The 21209-nt window shown below is 40.7% G+C and overlaps 1 protein-coding gene across 1 annotated transcript in view; it reads right to left on the bottom strand.

The window, feature by feature from the left end:
- The window catches only part of SUCLG2 (succinate-CoA ligase, GDP-forming, beta subunit), a 296247-nt gene that overhangs the window by 164660 nt on the left and 110378 nt on the right, over window positions 1-21209 (bottom strand). Inside the window, exons 4-6 of the mRNA XM_006865639.1 lie at window positions 16479-16631; window positions 13563-13652; window positions 2840-2936 (exon numbers count right to left, since the gene is read on the bottom strand). Coding sequence (XP_006865701.1) covers window positions 2840-2936; window positions 13563-13652; window positions 16479-16631 — 340 coding nt within the window. The remainder of the gene's footprint in view (window positions 1-2839; window positions 2937-13562; window positions 13653-16478; window positions 16632-21209) is intronic.

The raw sequence follows: 21209 nt of genomic DNA, 5'->3' as shown, positions 1-21209 counted from the left end.
TGTGTAGTGCTTATGAGTTGGGCTGCAAATCTCAAGGTCAGTAGTTCAAGCCTACTAACTGTCCCACTGAAGAACGAAGAGGCTTTCTACTCCAGCAAAGCTTTACAACCTCGGAAACCCTATGCAGGGTCGCTGTGAGTCAGAAGCGACTCCATGCCACAAAATCACCACCACAATGCTTTAGGTCCCTTGCTGTGACATAGTTCAAACCCATCAGCTGCTCCTCGGAAACCCTATACAGAGTCACTGCGAGTCAGAACTGGCTAGATAGCACCTAACAACAACAACCTTGCTTTCAGAGTCCTGGTGTGGGGCTGTAGGATAAGCACTGGACTGCTGACCCCACAGTTGGCAGTTCAAACTCACCAGCTGTTCCTCAAAAACGCTATCCAGGGTCCGTATGAGTCTGAACTGACTCCAAGGCACTTAACAACCACCACCACAACCTTGTCTTTACGGAGGGTGATGGCTCTACAGGATAAGCACTGGACTGTGAACCACAGTGCTGTCAGTTTGAGCCCACAAGCAACTCCTTGGGAGAAAGATGAAACTTTCCGCTCCCAAAAAGATAAACAGTCTGGAAAACAACAAACTGTCACTAAGGAATTCCTGGGTAATACAGATGGTTAACACACTCAGCTGCTAACCAAAAGGTTGCAGGTTCAAGTTCACCCACAGGCAGTCTGCTTCTGAAAACTTAGCTAGTGAAAACCCTGTGGAGTACAGTTCTATCCTGACACATACGGGGTCACCAAGACGCAAAACTGTCTCCATGGCAACTGGTTAATGGTCACTATTCTACATTATACTCAGTAGTGCCAAATTATAGTCTCTGAAGTGGATTATTAATCATATTGAAAAAAGTAGTGCTTACTCTGCCATCTTTCTCTGTGTAAAGAATTCCCCCTGAGGTGGACCACTGGTCTCCATTCAACCCCCATACATCAGCTCATGTGCAAGTATATGACCAATTAAGGTGGATTTTTTTTTTTTTTTTAATTAATGCTGTTCATTCAGTAGCAGAAAAACAATGAACTTATCCTGCTCTGCAAACATTTCAAGGTGCGATAATTTAAATGATAAAAGGAATTCTACTGCAAAGTTTTCAAGTAAGAATGTTTTGTGTGATGCTGAGCTCTTTAGATTTAAAAATTGAAAGAGTAATTATAAAGTTGAAAATGTAATGGGAGCGGTCATATGTTCTGCTATTAACGATCTAAATGAAAATAACTGAAACATTCAGATGATAAATATTACTGATATTGCCAAGATGTAAACGGCTGCTTTTACGGCTCCTAAAATAAAGGATTGCTTTAGGGGACTGGGACAATGATGAAGATCAATTTGTACATTTGGTCATTAATCACTGTTTCCTAATTGGGTTTAATTTGATGGCTGCTCATTAGAGTTATAAACCAACACACTCATTTAATTGTGATTATACTTCAATAGCTGAATTTTTATGGTACAATGAACAAATTAATCGCCAAAGATAATTTTGCTCTTAAAAATATCACATTAAGACTTACGTTTTAATGAACTGAGTAAACAGAATGTATTTTATGATGTTTCCTTCAAAAAACTCTAAGAAATATTCTTTCTCTTAATAATGAAAAAGAAAATTTCAGACATCATGGCGTTTTCCAAACACCCTCGAGGAAAAGATTCCTCGTCTGCCTCTTCCCTACAGCCTTACCATAGGTGCAACTGTCTACTTCAGAAGGTGGTGGTGATGTGCCGTGGAGTCGGCGCTGACCCATAGCAACCCCGTACACAGTATCCGAGGCTGTAAATCTTCTCAGAAGCAGAAAGCCTCGTCTTTCTTCCATGGAACAGATGGTAGGTAGTTTTGAACTGCTGACCTTGAGGTTTGTAGCCAATTCGTAACCACTTCAAAGGGAGGGGAATGAAAATACTTTCGCAGCCTAATCTTCATCCCACTCCATGGCTGAGTTGCCTTTGTCTTGCCTTTGTAATCATTTAATAGGAAATAACCTGGTTGTGTTGCCTACTAGTTTGAAAGGCAATATATAACCTTTAAAAACTTTTATATTGAATTTCCTCTTTTATTTCTTAAATTTAATTAACAACTCGATGCAGTATGAATTTTGACTGGTATTTCCAAATGGAAACTAACTACAGGTCACTTTGATTAAAGCAAATAATTATTTTAAAGGTGGAAACAGCAGCGAAGTGGATAGGTCACACTCAGGCAGTCTGTTACACCAGCATCAACATGTGCGCTGGCCTCAGAGGGTTAGAGGTTCAGCTCCCAGCTCTAGGAACTAGTTTGTCCAGGGAGAGAGAAACATTCAGTGTTGTTACATCAATAAAATGGGATAACAGTTTCTAACTTTTCATTGTTATGCTACAGAGCAAAAAAAATGCATACAAAGCTTAGCCCAGTTCCTGCTACATCTGCAGGGAATGCAACTGACCAAATCCGGAAAAAGAGCTACGATTCGGAAGCAATGGGGGCTTCACCCTAAAGACATTACTCCAGCAGGGGCCTAGGGATTCAAAGTTACCAGTCATTCCTCATTAGCGCTATACAGAACTGACTCGATGGCATTTAACAACAGCTCAGGGAGGTGGATGGATGTTTCTAGGAAATCGAAAAGCTGCTTCCTCCAAGGCTAGGCATTTGGCTGCAAACAAAGTACTGCTATATTCAACTGCAACATGGGAACATTTGGAACTATGGCAGAAATTAAATTACTGGAAGAAATTAATGCAGAGCTCCCACGACAGTCTTTGGTGCAATTTATAGTGTGCATAAATAATGATAATATATGCATTTGTTTTATAGATGTGAAGATTTACATTTTTTTTTTTTTACCTTGTCCTTCTGGAGTCTCACCGAAAGGATTCACTTCCACCTGAGTAGCGTCAATTTTCAGGAAGAGATTATACAGCTTCGTAATCTGATCCGCAGCCTAAATCAGTGAAATCGGATTACACCAAGGCACTAAAAGAAAATTTATTTAGCTGTACGAATGAAATCTTAAAAATAGCAAGATATGTCTTTATTTTCACAAAAGTTTCCTATAGGAAAACCTAGAAAAGCTTAATTATTTGCATTTGCACTGCTACTCATCAGAAGGAACTGCTCAACATAACAAGAAGGGCCCATATCAAGAAAACAAAATACCTTCAGTAATAGCTGAAAACGTTGGGAAACTTTTTGAAAATTATCATGCCCCCATTAGTTGAGTTATGGTTCATGATGAGCTATAATTGTTAATACAAACAAGCTCCATTTAAGTAAAAGGTAAACATGATTTTTACTTTATAATGACAAGTTTTCCTTATTATGCTAGGATAAAACAGTTATTACATTCATCAATCAAAACCTGTAATCTGTTACAAGGCAGAAAGACCAAAGTCCTAAACAGCCTACTTCCAAATGAAAAGAACTTGTCCCAAAAACATAAACCACAAACAGTATGAAAACCCAAGGTTTCCCAAATATTGTGCACCGTGGTCCATTCTTTTCACTCATTCATTTCTTCATTTTAACCAACATACATGAATCACATTTATGAATCAGGATCTATGTCACAATAGGCTGGTGTCATATGAGCAGGGGCCATGGAGACAACGTGAGGTACGACCCTGCTCTAGAAAGTTCACAGGGACAATGACCAGACCCTTTGACACATAAAGGAAGATCCGTGTGCCATCTTAGCTCAATACTGGACATCAATCTCAATCTTGCCTCCGTTTTATTTGCTGGCTAAGACTTTCCATCTACCACCATTTTCTTTCTTGTACCAGTCCTGCATTATTTGCCATCAGATTCATTTCCGGTTCTTCCCCATCTCTACTGGGTAGAACTGGGGAGATAACTCCTTATAGGCTGAGTTTCGAGGGCTAATGGATCTAAACCTCCAGGCAGGTTTAGACAACAGGAAGCTGTGGTGGGACGATGCAGGAGGTGGAAGGAAGACAAAAGGCAGGTCTTTCTACTATGCTCAGTCTTGGGTAGCATCTCCAATAGGGGCTCCACCTCCCATGAGAGGGGCTTACCAGGATCCCACCTTCTGTATCTTACATTCAGTCACACAACAACACCGCCGCTTCGCTTTGCTCCTGGAGCCTAGAAATAGTAACAATTCTCTGCTGCAGTGTAACTCTAGATCCTCTCTCTGTGCCCTGATGCACTTCACAGTTCTTGCAGCATCTAACCAGTACCTGAAATAAAGGATTTCTGTGCTCCAGGCTGACTAAAGAATGCCAGTGGATGCAATTCTCCTCATCTTCAATTATTTTATTTATTTCTGTGAACTTCCTAAAATCCTCATTTGAAACCCAGTGGGTATAAATAAACAAACACACATGAGTGATTCTGAGCTGTTTTAAATATGAATTTTTTTTCTAGCTAGATGCTATATGCACATCAAACAAAATTCAGCACCCATCCACACAACTCAGACCCTACTACAGCCACCATTCTCAGCCTCCTTGCAGAGAGATTCTGTGCATCTGTCATTATGCATATTCTTCATTTATTTAAAAAAAATAACAGTGAGAGCACACAAAACGGCCTTAGATTTTGTTTCTTTATTTTTTTTCTTCTGTCATCCTCCCTCTTCTTGTATATTGCCCCCTCAGTTACCCCAGATACCATGTGTTTACCTTCTAGCCAAAGAATTAGTCTATTCTCTCTCCCACCCCTTATAACCACCAAAGAATGTTTCTTTTAGTGTGGAAATCGTTTAAGCTTTTACAATAATGTTGCTTCTTTATTTAATAGAACAATCTTATTCTTTTAAATGGCTACATATCTTGTTGCATTTGTTGTTGTTGTGAAGCACCTTCGAGTTGGTTCCGACCCATAGCGACCCTGCTTAGGGTTTCTGAGTCTGAACTACTGACCTTGTGGTTCAAATTGACTTTGTGGTCCAGAGTATTAACGCACAGCGCCACACCTGGACTCTGATCTTGTTGTATAGAGGCACCACAATGCATTTAAACTGTCACTTAAAGAGAAACCTTTGGGATGGTATCCAACAGTTGAATATTACCTAAAAAGCTCTAATTAAATATCTATAGGATAAATTCCATGAAGCATAGCAAAACGAGGTGCAGGAAAAAAAGGGGGTGCAGCATTTCAAATGCTGATTGAAAAAGAAAAGAAATAAATGATCAATTCCAACTCAGTGTGACTTCATGTTTGTCAAAGGACACTCCTGCTACATAACATTTTCAATGATACTGATCTTTCAGAAGTTTATTGTCAAGCCTTTCTTCCAAAGCATCTCTGGGTAGATGTGAACTATTTATTAATCTTCTGGTTAGCATTCAAGCTCTCAACCATTTGTGCCACCCACGGGCTTAAATGTTTATGTTGTTAAGTGCTGTGGCGTTGGATCCAACTAATAGTGACACAGTATAGGGTTTCTGCTCCCGTAAAGATTTACACCCTCGGAAACCCTGTACAGGGTCGTTATGGGTCGGAACCGACTCGACGGCACTTAACAACAACAACAACAACATAGGGTTTCAAGGAGCAGCTGGTGGGTTTTAACCTCTGAACTTACGGTTAGTAGTCCAATGAATGCTCTGTGTACAGCGCCACATTGCTTGTAGAAATTAATATTTGTCGCAAATTTCTACTGGTGTGACACTGTAGGATCAGCAGTTCAAACCCACAGCTACTCCTTGGAAACCCTATAAAGGGTTGTTAGGAGTGGGAACACACTAAACAACAGCAACAACTCACAATACTAGAGACTTTTTCTCCTCAGAAAGGAGTAGCCATTTGGATTTTGTCAATGTGGCAATGTGTTAGATGAAAAAGGGTATCTCATGCACAGTTTAGTTTGAATGTCTCTTATTATGAGCTTCAGGATGATTTTATGAGCTGAAGACTCACTCATGCTTTCTTTTCTGTGAATTTTGCCCAATATTCTATTGATTTATAGGTCCTGGCATGGCACTCTAGGATCAACATTAGATTGCAATCTATAAGATCTACGGTTCAAACCCCCCAGCCTCTCCTTGGAAACCCTAGCAAGGTCACTGTGAGTGGGAACCAACTCCACGGCAATTAACAACACAGCAACAGCATTTCCATATGAAGGACATTAGTATCACTTTATGACTAGAAAGTTCCCCTTCTACCATGTATCTTTTGACCACATTTTTGCTATTTCTATCATGTGGAATTTAATAACAATAACATTCTTTTCTTTTATGATTTCTGGTTTTGTGACATCCTTAAAAATGACCAGTTCCTCTAAAGAGTGTTAAAATAAATTCTCATTAAAAAAATAAATAAAGATTACTTTTATTTTTTTTAAATTCAAGTGGAGCTGTTGGGGGATTAAAGTATCATGTAGATAAACTAAAAATTTTAATAACAGTACAAATTTAGTGTTAACTTCTTGGTTTTAATTCACGTAAAATTGTTGTGGGATTAAATATAAAGCAGACAAAGAACTCACAGGAGAATACTCTGGGCACTTTTCTGGATTACCGAGATTATCAAATGAGCTGTCAATGTGAGCTATATGAGGGGGTACCCTGTCAGGACGACCGTACAAGAATTGATGCTTTTAAGTTATGGTGTTGGAGGAGAATATTGAAAGTGCCATGGGCTGCCAAAAGAACCAACAGATCTGTGGTGGAAGAAATGCAGCCAGAGTGCTCCTTCGAAGCCAGGATGGACAAACCTTGTCTCTCATACTTTGAATATATTTTCGGGAGGGACCAGTCACTGGAGAAGGATATCATGTTTAGTAAGGTGGAGGGTTAGAGAAAAAGAGGAAGACCCCCAGCAAGATGGATTGGCCAAGTGGCAGCACTGATGGACTCAAGGTTGGCCCAGGATCGGGAAGTGTTTCGTTCTGCTGTGCATAATGTTGCTATGAGTTGGTACCAACTCGATGGCACCTAACAACAACAACAACAACAACCCTGTCTCACAACTCACGGTGGCTTCCACTGCACTTACGTGGTATCTACAAAAATCATCTTTCTTCTGAGGTACAGCTGGTGGGCTCGAACTGTAGGCCTTGTGGTTCATAATCCAGTAATTATCCTACAGAGCCACCACACTCCTTTAATTCTAGTATGTACATAGCATCTTATGCCAGACACTTTAAAACTGTATAAGACTATCAATTTGTTTAAAACAAAGTCTGAGTTTTCTACATGTTAATGCCTCTGTAGTTATACATTAACGGCATTTCAGGGTGTTCACTACTATAATTTTTATTGTGCAAAGGTAAGTTACAAACATTTTTTTGAAGCGGGCAGGAATATGATTAGATCCACATTATAAGATCTTCCAAGAAAAAGCTATGCCATAATATCTAAAAAGGAGTTTATGGTGAGGGTCACAATGTACAGTCAATGAATGTAATTGACGTCAGTACATTATACATCTGTGAAAAGTTGAATTGGCAAACACTTCCAAAAAACCAAATGCCTCATGGAATTTGGTTTCTTGCTTGAGGGTCATGGTTTCATGGGGCATCCCAGCTAACTGGCCCAAGAATTTGTTCAGGGCCTCTGTTCCACTGCCTGCCTTTAGAGCTTGCAGATGGACATCCAACATAGCAACTGGTCTCTATTCACCTGGAACAACAGAAGAAAACGGAGAGTCAGGAATAGGAGGATCTGGAATGTGTAGCTAATTGTCTTAATGACCAATTGCTTCCTTTACCTGAGAACAGAAAGACTGAATGCCTAGTTACTACTACTATTGTGTGATCAGAGATTCCATAGAAGAATCCCGATCAAAAGTGGGAAAATGCAGAGCACAAATTCAAATTCTCATTGAATCTAGATTTTCTGGATCCATGGAGGCTATGTGGACCCCTGAAACTACAGCCTTGAAATCTTTAAACCTTACACCAAAATTCTCCAAGACCTTCTTAAAACTGAAGAATTTACTGGCTTACAAGCTTTCAAGAGGGAGCCTAGATACAGAGGCTATAAAGGCAGGTAGACTCTCCACTGAGTAGTATCTAAGCTGCCTGGGCAGGGCTGATGAAAGGAGATGGGGATAGGTCTCTTGTGATACAATAGTGAATAATTGTTATCAGGACTGATTGTGAGGGTTGGAAATGTAAAGGCGGACGTTTTGTAGCAAGGAGGGGAGTGATTAACTTTGCAATCTAGGAGCGGAGGTCCCTGGGAACATGAAGGGAGGAGAGAGGAGAGCAGGACCCTACCCAGAGAAGCAGTGATGCCTGAGATGGAGTCAGAGACGATGATGTGGAGAGATGGAGCAGCTGAGGAATCTAGACCCAGAGAGGGAGAGGGGATGTGTGCTGAGGACCAAGGGGGTGGGAGGGCAGGCTTACAGGGTATACCCTTTGGTTGGTTGATGATGCATGGAGGGGATTGTAACCATAGCAATGAAACGATATATGATAGGATGAATGTAAAACTAATGTTCTCACATGTAAACTATAATTTACAACAAAACATTTAAAAAAAAAAAAAAAAAACCTGAATAATTTAACAGCAGTTTAAAATAAATAAATAATGTTTTCTAGAGCACTTTGCCCTTTTAAGAACAATCCATATGGGATCAAGGGAGCTTGGAGGTTCCATAGGATAAGCACTGGACTGGAAACCACAAGGTTGGTGGTTCGAGCCCACCAGCAGCTCCTCAGGAGAACAATGGAGCTGTCTGCTTCCACAAAAGATTGAAAGCCTCAGAAACCCTATACAGAGTCACTGTGAGTTCAAACCTACTCCAGGACACTTACTGCCACCATCATTACCACCAACACACGGGATTAAATCAGTAACAGAGTTAGTGAGTTTGTGTTCCCCAGGGAGGAGCGACTTGGAAAGGGGGTGAGAATGGCTGTAGGACCTGATGCATGTCATCAGTGGCAGTGACTTGTGCACAAGCTACTGAGGTGCTCTTTGTTCTGCTGTATATGTTTTCAACAACAACAGCTTTGGTTTTTTATAAAGTCAGCTTCTGGGAGCCCAAGTCAAGAGAAAAATGATTAAATAAATAAACCTACAAAGGAGAACTAGTCTGGCCCGTGGATAGGACATGTGTGGTGCTGAGGCAGAATGCACCGGGAACGGTAAGGGCAGTTTGAAACAGAAGGTCGGTGGTTGAAACTCACCAACTGCTCTTTGGAAACCCTATACAGTGTCGCTGTGAGTCAGAACTGACAGCATTTAACAAAAACAACAACAACAATACATTAAATGGCCATAAGGGCTAGGCCGGCAAAAGACATCAGTCTGATCAGATGCGTAATAGGGAATGGTGGGAATGGTGGGACCAAGTCCTGGTTGATTCCCCTGCCTTTTACATGCGTTCACATTATAACAAATTAAAATATAAATAAAACACATGTCAAAGAAAACATTCCATTGGTTACTTTGCGGTCAGTTACTTTACTAGAGCTACAAACTTAGTAAATTAGCTGTTGTTGCTGTGAAGTGCTGTTGAGTGGTTTCCAAGGAGCAGATGGTGACTTTGAACTACTACTAAGCCTGAGTTTCACACTGACCTTGTGATCCACTGCATTATCCCACAGCGCCACACCGGTAGGTAAATCCGCTTTATATCAAGTTTGTCTTCTTTCCTTGCGTTAACAACTTGGAAGGTGTTTATTTTTTATTTTAAAAACTTAAAAGGACTAAAACCCAATATCAAAACCCAAAGTTACATATATGAGATCCTGAAAATTTACAAGTACCTTCAAGATTGTTTCAACAGATTTTTTAAAACTTAAGTACTTTTAATGCTTATTAGAAAATAATATTATCACTCTATACACATTGTTCTCAAGCTAACTCGAGGTACAATTGCTCTCAAAGTTTTTAGTGGTTTTGCACTAACTGCACCCCTCAGATTTTTATCAACATAAATTTTAGAGGTACACGTTAATAACTTGTGGAAGCTATGTTTTCAAAAATTAATAGCAGAAATGTTACTGAAGACACACTTGAGAAACCTATGAAATGTCAGTCATGTTAAGTGCTCCTGTGGCTTTTACTTTTTTTCAATATGTTCTTTCTGATATGGATTTTAGCCAGCAAAGCATGCTCGGTAGGGGTTATACAACATGACACTTACTGTAAGTCTACTATTAATCATATTTTACAATCAACAAGCATGAGTCACAGCAAATATATTTATACTTTTACAAGTAATCATGTCTCTGTATTGTTTATCCATGAGTGAGGTGCCTCCAAATGCCTAAACCACATCCGAGATAAAAATTAAATGTCTTTCAAAGTCACATTGAATCTAATGGGCTTCAAAGATACTATTTCTTTCTCAAACAATCAGCCACTGATGTTCATTTAAATAAGTTTTCTGTCCGTGTGCACCTGCATCCTTACTTACACTGGTTCTCTGGAACATTCCATCCATCCTCGTGGTTTGAGGAACCTTCATAAAGAAGATTCCCAAATCTACAACTGAACCCAAATCATTCCCTGAGCCGTAGCACCACATAGCGTACTGCACAAATGCACTCAGGTATCACAAGGTGACGAAAATCCAGAGTGTCGACGACTGTAATCACAGACACTCTCAGTCACAGTACCTCTTTAGCTCCTCCTCGTCGGTTCGCTATTTTGGTAAGCAGTGCCAACAGGGTCTATGAGTCCCATTTTTCAATGTCCTTGTTTTCCCAGGGCCTAGGAGCTCTGGTAGGAGTCTGGGTGTGGTGCTATGGGATAAGCACGAGACTATAAGGTCGGTTTGAACCACAAGGTTGGCGACTCAAACTTATTGGCTGTTCCTTGGAAACCTGCTGCACGGTGGCTATGAGTTGGAACCAAATGGACAGCATTTAACAACAGGAACTCTGACAGCATCGTGGATTGTGAGCTGGGCCGCTAACTGCAAAGTCAGCTGTTCAAATCTACCAACTGCTCCTCAGGAAAATGATGGGGCTTTCTGCTTCTACTAAGATTTACAGTCTCAGGAACCCTATACAGGGTCACTACAAGTTGGAACCAACTCCACGGCACAAAGCCACCAGCAGAGTCCCAGGTACCCTGTGAGGGTTTGCTGAGTGAATAGAGATTTAAAAGCTCTCACAGAACGGTACTTAAAAGAGAAAAAACTGAATTTGAAAATAGCTTTCCTTTTAATATAATTTGACTTCCACTGATAAACTAAGTTAAAAACATAATGAGACTATAACCACTTAATGACCCCGACTACATGCATGCTCATCTTCCTTCTGTAGATAACTCATTGAAAGCCCGAGCGTTTCAGACACTGGCAAAACATGGCTAAGTCGTTTAAGAGCTATAAATAACTTAATATTTCTCATATTATTGAGGGGTGTGTGTCCTATAATGTACATAATGCTATTATTACCTTCTCAAGAACTCTCAGCCAGGTGGACTTCCTGAGCATTCAAGCACTGTGTGATCTACTGATTGGGGGCCCACTTCTGACTTATTCTTCCGCCACACCTGAGAAATCTCTTTAAAGCTGGCGTCTTAGATGTGCCGTTTCCCTTACGCATTTGTATGGCAAGTGTTTCTTGAGCACCAGTATGCATGTCAAGCGGTTTTCTGCTTGCTGCTGGCAAGAGAACAGTGAGCAAAATGGGCAGAATCCCTACTGTGGTGCAGACTGGTATCGAGCAAAGGTAACTAACTACAACTATGAGAGGTCCAGATGTGTAAAGTCATCTGGAGGAGACAGAGGGTTATTATCAAGCACCTTCTGGAACCTGCTGTAGAGAAGTGTACCTGGAACACAACGATGGTGTGGGAGAGCGGCTCAGGAAGCCTCTTAGGAAATGTCAAGACAATGACTGCTGCCATCAGCAGCCTCGCACTCGGAGGTGGAGCCAAGTGCTACAGGAATCTTCCAGTAAGTTGTTTATTTTTATTTTTTTAAACAAAACTTTATCTTTTCACCAATCTTACAAATAAAAATTAGTTGCTCTAATTACGGTTTATGATTTCCGGTGTGGCACTGAAGGAAAAGCACTAGACTGTGAACCACAGTCAGCAGTTCAAACCCACCAGCCGCTCCTTGGAAACCTTATACAGAGTTCCTGTAAGTCTGAACCAACTCAACGGTACAAACAACGGTTCTGATGTACTGTTGTAGGATAAGCACTGGGGTGCTAACTGAAAGGTTAGGGGTTCAAACCCACCAGTCGCTCTTTGAAAAAAACTACACAGGGTTACTATGAGTCCGAACTGACTTGAAAGCACTGAACAACAACAACACAACAGTACAATTATGCACTGAATCCTGCCATTTCTGTCCCCACTGTCCCAAATCGTCCTGACTCCTTCTATTACCTTACGTCTTCGGCTGTCTAAGGGAAAGCACTGCCAACCAAATTCAATGGCACTCTGTGTAAGAATCATGGATCCCCAGGCCAACAACACACACACTCACACACACACTCATACACTCATACACACACACTCACACACATTCATACACTCACACACACACACACACACTCACACACGCACTCACACACACACTCACACACACAAACACTCAAACACTCACACACTCACACACACACACAAGTTCTATGAGGATTAAGGTGGCTTGTCTGAACCATAGGAGGCCTTGGTGGCACTGTGGTTTATGCACTGGGCTGTTAACTTCAAGGTCAATGGTTCAACCTCCCAACCATTCCCTGGGATAAAGAAGAGGCTGTCTTCTCCCGTAAAGATTCTAGTCTCAGAAACCCCATATAGGGTCCCTATGAGTCAGAGTTGACTTGAGGGTGGTGAACCCCTGAATCTTGGAGGAGTAAAACAATCCTTCAGAGCAGCTTCTGATTTAACTCTGAGATACAATCAGCCTCCATTGACAGGCCTCAGGCAATGCAAATTGCTGATGTTCCAAACAAACTCTCTTCCTGAACTTAGAGAACAATTTTTCTGTCTCTGAAGACAAAGAGTATCAATTCTAAATTGGCATAATTTTAAGGTCTTTCAGTGACTTATTACATTTTTGCCATTAATATTCATCTCAATTGCCCAATGTTGTTAAGTGCAGTCGAGTTGGTGATAAATCATAGCACCCCTGTATAGGGTTTCGGAGGAGCAGCGGGTGAGTTTGGACAACTGACCTTGCAGTCTAGTGCCTCTCTAACAGCACCACATCACAGTTAAGTCCTGCACACTACTGGTAACAACTAAGTGCTATTGAGTATTATGTCAAGCACTTTCACAAACTCTCACCATCAGTCCTCCAATAAACCTCTCAGCTCGGGCTTGTCATCATCCCCATTGTACAGATGAGGAAACTGACGTTCAGACTGATGAAATCGCAGATGTGCTGGGAGCAGTACTAGCAGGACTGAAACACAGCATAACAGAGTATGTACCCACACACATGTGCATACATGCACCTGAAATGTACACACACATGATACTATGCCTCTTTGGACTGATGAGTACACACCCTCAAACACCAAGGAAATATTTTTCTTCATCATAAACAACTGAAGGGAAAATTTTAAAACAGTAAACAATTCTGATTTGTGGTAATCACAAAAACAAGAAGCAAATCAGTGAGTTTCCAACGATTTTTGAAACCAGTTAGACACACTGTCTTCCAGTCACTCATGTACCTGATTTTTCAAAGGCCCCAGGAAGCCTAGATTTTCTGCCATCCGCTGAGCTTGGCTCTCCGTTATCCCTTCAAAAATGTCAATTTTCTCCTAGTTAAAATGAATCAAATAAATGGAATTAGGATAGTCAAGTGAGAAGATTTACAACCTCAAGACAAAAGTACTTAGTATATATTTGCAAATGAGTAATTAAAGCATGGCACCTTTCCAGGGATCTCTGAGCAGGGCTACCGCAGCTGCCTATAGGGTGTGTTTTAATTAGCAGACCAACGATGAAACAGCCCTTCCCAAAATTATATAATTCTTTGGGGTGGCATGCTGACAAGACAATCCGATGCCAGTTTCCACTTTTAATTACTATACAGATGGCTTTGACGAATATTTAGTCAGTTAATTTTTATGACATCTTTTGGAAGACTTCCAACATAAGGTTTGCCTGTCTAATATCGCTGTTAACTTAGAGCCTGCCTTACAGAGGTTAAATATTACCTTATGATTTACATAGCCTTATTAATGATGATAATTATTAATAATAACTTAGCTCTACAAAGTGCCGTTCTCCCCAAAAGGTAATTTCGCAATACCAATCACAATAAAGAGTTTTAAAACAAAGGAATCTTGTTACCTAGTTAGGATTGAACTCAGATCCCATTGTCCAGAAATGAATCTTCCTACCATATATATTACTTTATGACTTCTTCTAACAAGTGGAATCATTTGTTTTAAATGGTGTTGATTTTGAAAATGACCAGGTATGAGGGATAAAGGAACATGTGAAGTCTTAGTTTAACTACTCAGGTAGCTAAATTAAATAAGTAAAATTAGTGAATATATTTCCTCTTTCTGACGGAGAAAGAAACCCAAACAATTCATTCTAGAAGCAATATTTCTGCTACAATTTTGTATGTTTTTGTTTCTTTATTTAAACAAGCAATCAAACGCTAAGAACCCACAATTAAAACCTAGAATTATAGTGCTAAGAACCGGAGTGTTCTTCTTACAGAATATCCTGAGGTAGATTAAGAAACACTTTCGATACATCATTTCATTTAATCCTCACAATTCTACAAGGTGAAGATTCCCTTCATTTCCATTTTACTTTGATTAAAATGACGATGAGAGACATTATGGCATTCATGGGAGGATTACAATCAATGACACGAAACAAAATACGCTGAATGGAAACAAGATCTGCTCTTCAACCAATCATAATAAAAAGTGTTTTTTTTAAAAGAAGAGTCAGGATTGAACTCAGATCCCTTTGTTATTCATTAATCTTAACATCAATGAAAGGAGTAAGATTTCAACACCTACAACAAATTGATCGAATCTCGACATTAGAAGATCCTATTTTACATCACTAGGAGTCCCTGGTTGGTGACAACACTGACGCACTTGACTACCAACCCAAAGGATGGCACTTTTAATTCACCAGTGTTATTGTTGTCGAGTGCCGTCAAGTCGAATCCGACCCACAGCGATCCTGTATAAGGTTTCTGAGGAGAGGCAGGTGGGCTTGAACCACTGAATTTGTGGTTCAAACTGACTTGGCAGTCCAGCACATTAGCCCACAGCATCAAACCAAGACTCAACCCCCCCACAGGTACCTTATAAAAGAGGCCCTGTGATCTACTTCTTAAGGTCACAGCCTTGAAAAGCCCATGGAGCCGCCATACTCTGCAAGGTTAAGGGTCGACATGAGTTGGAATCTACTCAATGTCACGTCATTAACACTGAGAGACACCCATTCATTCTCTGGTTCACGAGTCTCCCAGGAGAGAATATACGGATTTGTGTGCTATCACTGGGACAGAGTAAACCAAGGAAAAATGGAAATATCAGGGTTATCTCCCACTGCTTAATTCTTAGAGCAAGTCAAACAGAAAGGAACAAGGAAGCAAGAGGTAGGAAGGAGGAAAGAGGAAGGGAGGGAAAAATGAAGGGGAAAAAACCCAAAAGCCTTACACAGTGAAAACCTTGGTTCTCCCCAACCTTCAGGAGATCCCTGGTGGCACAATGGTTAAAGCATTGTGCTAATAACTAGAAGGTCAGCAGTTTGAACCCACAAGTGACCTTGCAGAAGAAAAACAGACTTGGCAATCTGATTCCAAAAGATTATACCCTATATATTTTTTTACCCAGAGAAAATCTTTAAACCTTAAGTCAAAAATATGCCCCAAGAAGTTATTGTAACACCAAAAAAATTTTTAGCTTAACTAGGAAAAAAAAAAGATCTGTCTGAGTAGTCTGCTTTTTAAAAACCCTTGCTGTTGTGAAGTGCCATCGAGTTGGTTCCAACTTACAGCAAACAAAAGAATAAAATACTTTCAAGAACTATATGGGATCAAATTGACACTACAAACTTACAAAATAAGCTAGGAACCTTAGAGGGCAGGGAGTTGTCAGCATGTGGGAAGGAACAATTCTGACAAAGTGGGTGACTACAGTTGCACACCTCAAAAAATGAGTCAATGCCATTACACGGTACACATGAAACTGCTGGATTGGTGTCTATGTTAGTATGAGAGGGCTGCAAAAGTTCAAGGAGAAAGTCCATGATCTTTCCATTCCACTGTACCATGTACTTTTCAAAGCCTACTCATATTCTCAGTAGCAACATGATAAACATCATCTAGAAGGGAAAACAACAGCAAAAAAAGACTCCAGCCTAGGAAATCCTATGCTACATTTCTGTTCTGTTTTATAGGGTCACTAGAGTCAAAATCCACTAGACAGCCTATAGTAACACCACCCACCCTTCAATTGTACAGCTAGTATGGGAAAAGCCTCAACAGTGTCCTATATTAAATCCCAGAAACAGATTTACTGATGCCAGTCTCAGACTGCATATTAAATATTTAACAGCTTCTACACTAACAACCAGTTAACACAGGGCAGGTCATCATTTAAACATACCTTGAAAATGAGTTCTGGAGAAGAAGCGGCCACCTCTTCGATGTCAACACCCCCTTGGGGACTGCCCACCAGAACGGGGCCATTGCAGGAGCGATCCATGAGAATGGCCAAGTAGGTTTCTCTGGAAATGTTCAGGGCTTCAGCCACCATCACCTACGGCATGAATGGAAAGTCAAATGAATTCAACATCCAGTTGGTTTCCACCTGGAAATCTATACAAACTTGCCACTCCAATCAGTGTCATTTTCAGACTTTTAAAACCTAGGGAGTGATCTTCCCGAGATGTGAGAGTTCTGCTCTCTGGTCCACAATACCCACTTTCACCTCCTTAATTGATCCTGTTAACTTGTTCAAGTGACAGGTATTTGGTTTGCCTCAAGGAACCTTCCCACTTAGAATCCTTTTTTTTTCTTCTCCTTTCTTCACTTCCTTGAGAAACCCTGTCACTTAAGAAAAACTCTGGGGAAGAAGCTGTTATTTTAATTTAAGATATTAACAGTACATATATATTACTGTACTGATTTACTGATTTTTCTCAGATTTCACTGGAGGAAAATCAAGTTTCACTGCCAAAGAAAGATTCTTTTTACAATATGTCTGATACGTCATCTGTTTATATATGTCTTGTCTCCAGCATCACTATATTTCAGTTCATTTCATTTTATACTCTCTTTTAAATGACAAACATAATATTTGCTTCTTCAAAAAGCACACACATGATATAAAAAGTGTCTGAAGTAAAAAGTAAAAGCTGCTTACTGCTGCACAACCTGCTACACACACACACACACACACATATCCATGTGACACACATGTTGAGTCCTTAGCAAGGTGACATTGGAGGCTTAGTGGTAACAGTCCCACCTTCCAGGTGGGAGGCCCAGGCTCAATTCCCAGCCCAGGCACCACATGTGCGGTGACTATCTGCCTGTCAGCCTGCATCTTGCTATGGTTTGACCAGGCTCCAGCGAAGCACTTACACAAACACAAACTAGGAAGAAGCCCTGGTCATTGGTTTCTGACAACAGGCTAACACAAAATCCTGTGGCACACAACAGTCAAGTTGGGCCTTCGGCCTATCAAGGGGAGGGCACATGACCAGGCAGACATTAGTTCTCCTGTGTGTGCCTTGGGTCTTCATGAGTCAAAATGCCATTCACCCATATGGAACTTTTGTGATAAATAGAAAAAGGTGCCCTTTCTTTTCTGGGACACGAGGACCATGACTGAGCAAGAGCCAGAAGGGATGGATGAAGGTGAGCCCTCCCTCCCAGCCTTGTCAGCTACCCGTTTGCTCTACACAACGTCAGCAACGGAGTGCAACAACCTTCCTAGGGGGAAAGGAAATCAATGCAAATTTTTTAGTCTTTTGCCATCTCATCCGAAAGCATTGCAGTAATGGCAACATTTTGTACATGGAAAAGCATATTAAACATACTAGAGTTCCTTTCTTTTTAGCATTTTTCATTAACACTACAGCATAAACATAATTTCAAGATTTTCTCTCTTCATAGTGTCTGCAAGTACATGCATGTTGGTAGTTACTTATTCATGGAAGACTCCCCTGTTGTTGGTGTTAAGTGCCAGGGAGGTGGCTCTCACTCACACTGGCTCTGTGTAGGGCTTCCAAGGGGTGGCTGGTGGGTTTGAACCACCAACCCTTCAGGTAGCAGTTCAGTGCTCAGCCTACAGTGCCACAGTTGGAGTCATAGAGCCACTCATACTAACTGAAATTTTTGAGGATCATGTTCACCCAGAGGCACCTAAAGGAAAGGCCTAGTGTTCTGGTTCCCTCCAAAACCAGCCATTTAAAAGCCTAGGGGGCAGCGTTCTGTTCTGACACCGGTGGTGGTGATGACTGAGCCGTGCACCTAAACCAAACCCAACCCTATCCCACTATTGTCAAGTGAACTCTGACTCACAGCAACCGTAAAGGACTGAGCAGAACTCCCATCGAGTTTCCAAGGATGAACTCTTTACAGGGCAGCCGTCGCATGACTGCGGAGTAAGTGTTGGACTGCTAACTGTAAAGCTGGAGGTCTGAAGCCACTAGCTGTTAGCTGGGAGAACAATGAGGCAGGCGACTTCACTGCTGTTGTTGTTAAGTGCTGCTGAGTAGGTTCCGACTCAGACCCTGGTAAGCTTCCCAGGAGCAGCTGGTGGATTTCAACTGCCAAACCTTGTGAGGAGCAGTCCAGTGTTTATCCTAGAGTACCATACTAGGGCTTTTGGAAATCCTATGGGATACTTCTCCTCTGCTGTATAAGGGTGAGTCACTATGAGTCCTAAGTGACTTGACAGCAGTGAGCTCATCTTTACAGAAGGAGACGACCACCTCTTTTTGAAGCTGCTGACTGCAATCTGCTGACCTTCAGTTAGCAGCCAAGGGCTTTTACCACTGTGCCACCAAAGCTCACTGTTGTAGTTGTTGTTGTTGTTGCTAGGGGCCCTAGAGAAGCTCTGACTCATAACAAGCACATGCACAATAGAAGGAAACCCCGCCCGCTCCTGTACCACCCTTACAACGGTTGTTACACTGGAGGTGCGGCTGCTGTCACTATGCCTGATCATCTCACTGGGGATGGGGGGATCTTCCTCTTTTTCACGGACCCTCCCCTTTGCCAGGCATGATGTCCTTCTCCTGGACATTTCTGTTAATATGTCTAGAGTATGTGAGACAAAGTCCAGTGTTTATCCTATAGTGCCACACCAGAAGCACTGTACAAACTTATATTTTGTCATTCTGTACAAACTTCTATTTTCAGGCAGAATAGTAAAAGGCATCTTTGAAGATTTTTAAATGAAAATAAGGACACTGCCATAAATAAGCAGTAGTGGAACTGACAATAGTAAGCATTTACATGGCTTCTCCTGAAAGGAGTTCCGCAACAGGTTTAACACAATGCATTACAGAGCATTCGACTTTAGCTACACATATGCCACAAAACACTGTCTGACGTCACATGAAAAGGAATAAATACACGATGATTTTCAAAGATTTAATGCAATGAAAACAGCATTCCCTCTTGGAACATTTTTCAAATTTTTATAGAATGTATCACCAGTTAAAAGGAGCCCTGGAGTCTGCTGAAAGGAGATGGGAATAGGGTTCTTTCGATTCAATAGTGAGTAATTGTTATCATGATTAATTGTGATGGTCACAACTGTAAAGGTGAAAAATGTGTAACATAAGAGGGAGTAGTTAATCTTACATTCCAGGAACAGAGGACCTAGGATCAACAAGGGAGAAGAACATGTGCGGAATGTGGGACCCTATCCAGAGAAGCAGTGATACCAGAGATGGAGGCAGAGATGGGGACAGGGAGAGACAGAGAAGATGAGGCCTCTAGACTCATGGAAAGAGAAAGGCTGTGTGCTGGTGGCCAGGAGGCAGGCTTGCAAAATGTGACCTTTGGTTGTTTAAATGATTATATATTTCTGAGTGTTTTTGTGTACATTAAAAAAACAAAAAAAGAGGGAATAGAAGGAAACACTGGTTAAGTGATGGTGCATGGAGGGGACTGTAATCACTGCAATGAAACAAAATACAATCGGATGAATGCAAATTCAATGTTCTGCCATGTAAACTCATTTCACAATTAAAAAAAAACAAAAGGAGCCCTGGAGACAGAGTGGTTAAACACTTTGATGCTAACTGAAAGGTCAGTGGTTTAAACCCAGCAATTTCTCAGCATAAGAGAGAGATGGCAGTCTGCCTTAGAAACCCTATGGGACGGCTGTACTCTGTCCTATAAAGTTGTAATGAGTCAGGACTGACTTGCTGGCAACATGTGTGGTATTTTGATTATCACTAGTTACAAAGAAAACATCTTGTTAAAGAGGCTTAATTTCAGTCTTTTATCACAAATGGCTAGTAGTTCATGAGAATATAAAATCTATTTCTGGGCATAAGATGTTAGGATCATCAAAAAACTATTCTGATTTCAAGCAGGTTGTTTTTTCCAACAATACAAGTCATTGAAGCTCTTATCAGTGAATACTTAACTCTCCCCAACATTTAGGTTATCTGACACACAGTCAACAGAATATGGCAAAAACACTTACTACTACCCTTTACTCATCAAATTAATTAACTTTAATTTATAGAAATAATAAGAAATTCACCTTTATAAACAACATCAATACAAACATAATCAAGACCATCAGTTTTTCTAAAAACTCCTTAGAAAGTTCTTTTTAAGAAATTTGGTAGATACAAAATGCAATGAACACATTCTGTTTGTGATTTCATGTCTACTGGTATGACTGTGACTAGTCACTTTCTAATATGACGTTAGTCTCGTAGGTAAGACTTAAAGGATCTGGGTCATTTTTCTCAGAAGCAGAGGAGTAGTATAACTTTTTAGGATAAGTGGCATTCAGGAGTCTTATTCTTAATCTTCTAAAATGTTGACAGATGATGTTCTCTGCTTTCCATCAACATTCTATTTTCAAAGACCACATGCTGTCTCAAACCACTCCTGCTTAGTAGAAATAACATATTACTCTTTAAGGAAAAGTCCCCAGGAAGATGAAGATTACCAATAGAAAACTTAAGAAATTTTACTCGAAGACCATTTTTCTTTGTTTTGTGTTTTAAAGTTTTTATTGTGAACTGAGTGATAGTTTACATGGGAGAACATCTGCATTACAACATCGTTTCAATGTAATGATTACAATCTCCTCTGTGCAGCATTGGCTTCCATTACTTCTGTTTATCTTTTCTTTCTT

Source organism: Chrysochloris asiatica, unplaced genomic scaffold (assembly GCF_000296735.1).
Source record: "Chrysochloris asiatica unplaced genomic scaffold, ChrAsi1.0 scaffold00080, whole genome shotgun sequence".
Taxonomy (NCBI): Eukaryota; Metazoa; Chordata; class Mammalia; order Afrosoricida; family Chrysochloridae; genus Chrysochloris; species Chrysochloris asiatica.
This window is presented reverse-complemented; position numbering and strand designations above follow the sequence as displayed.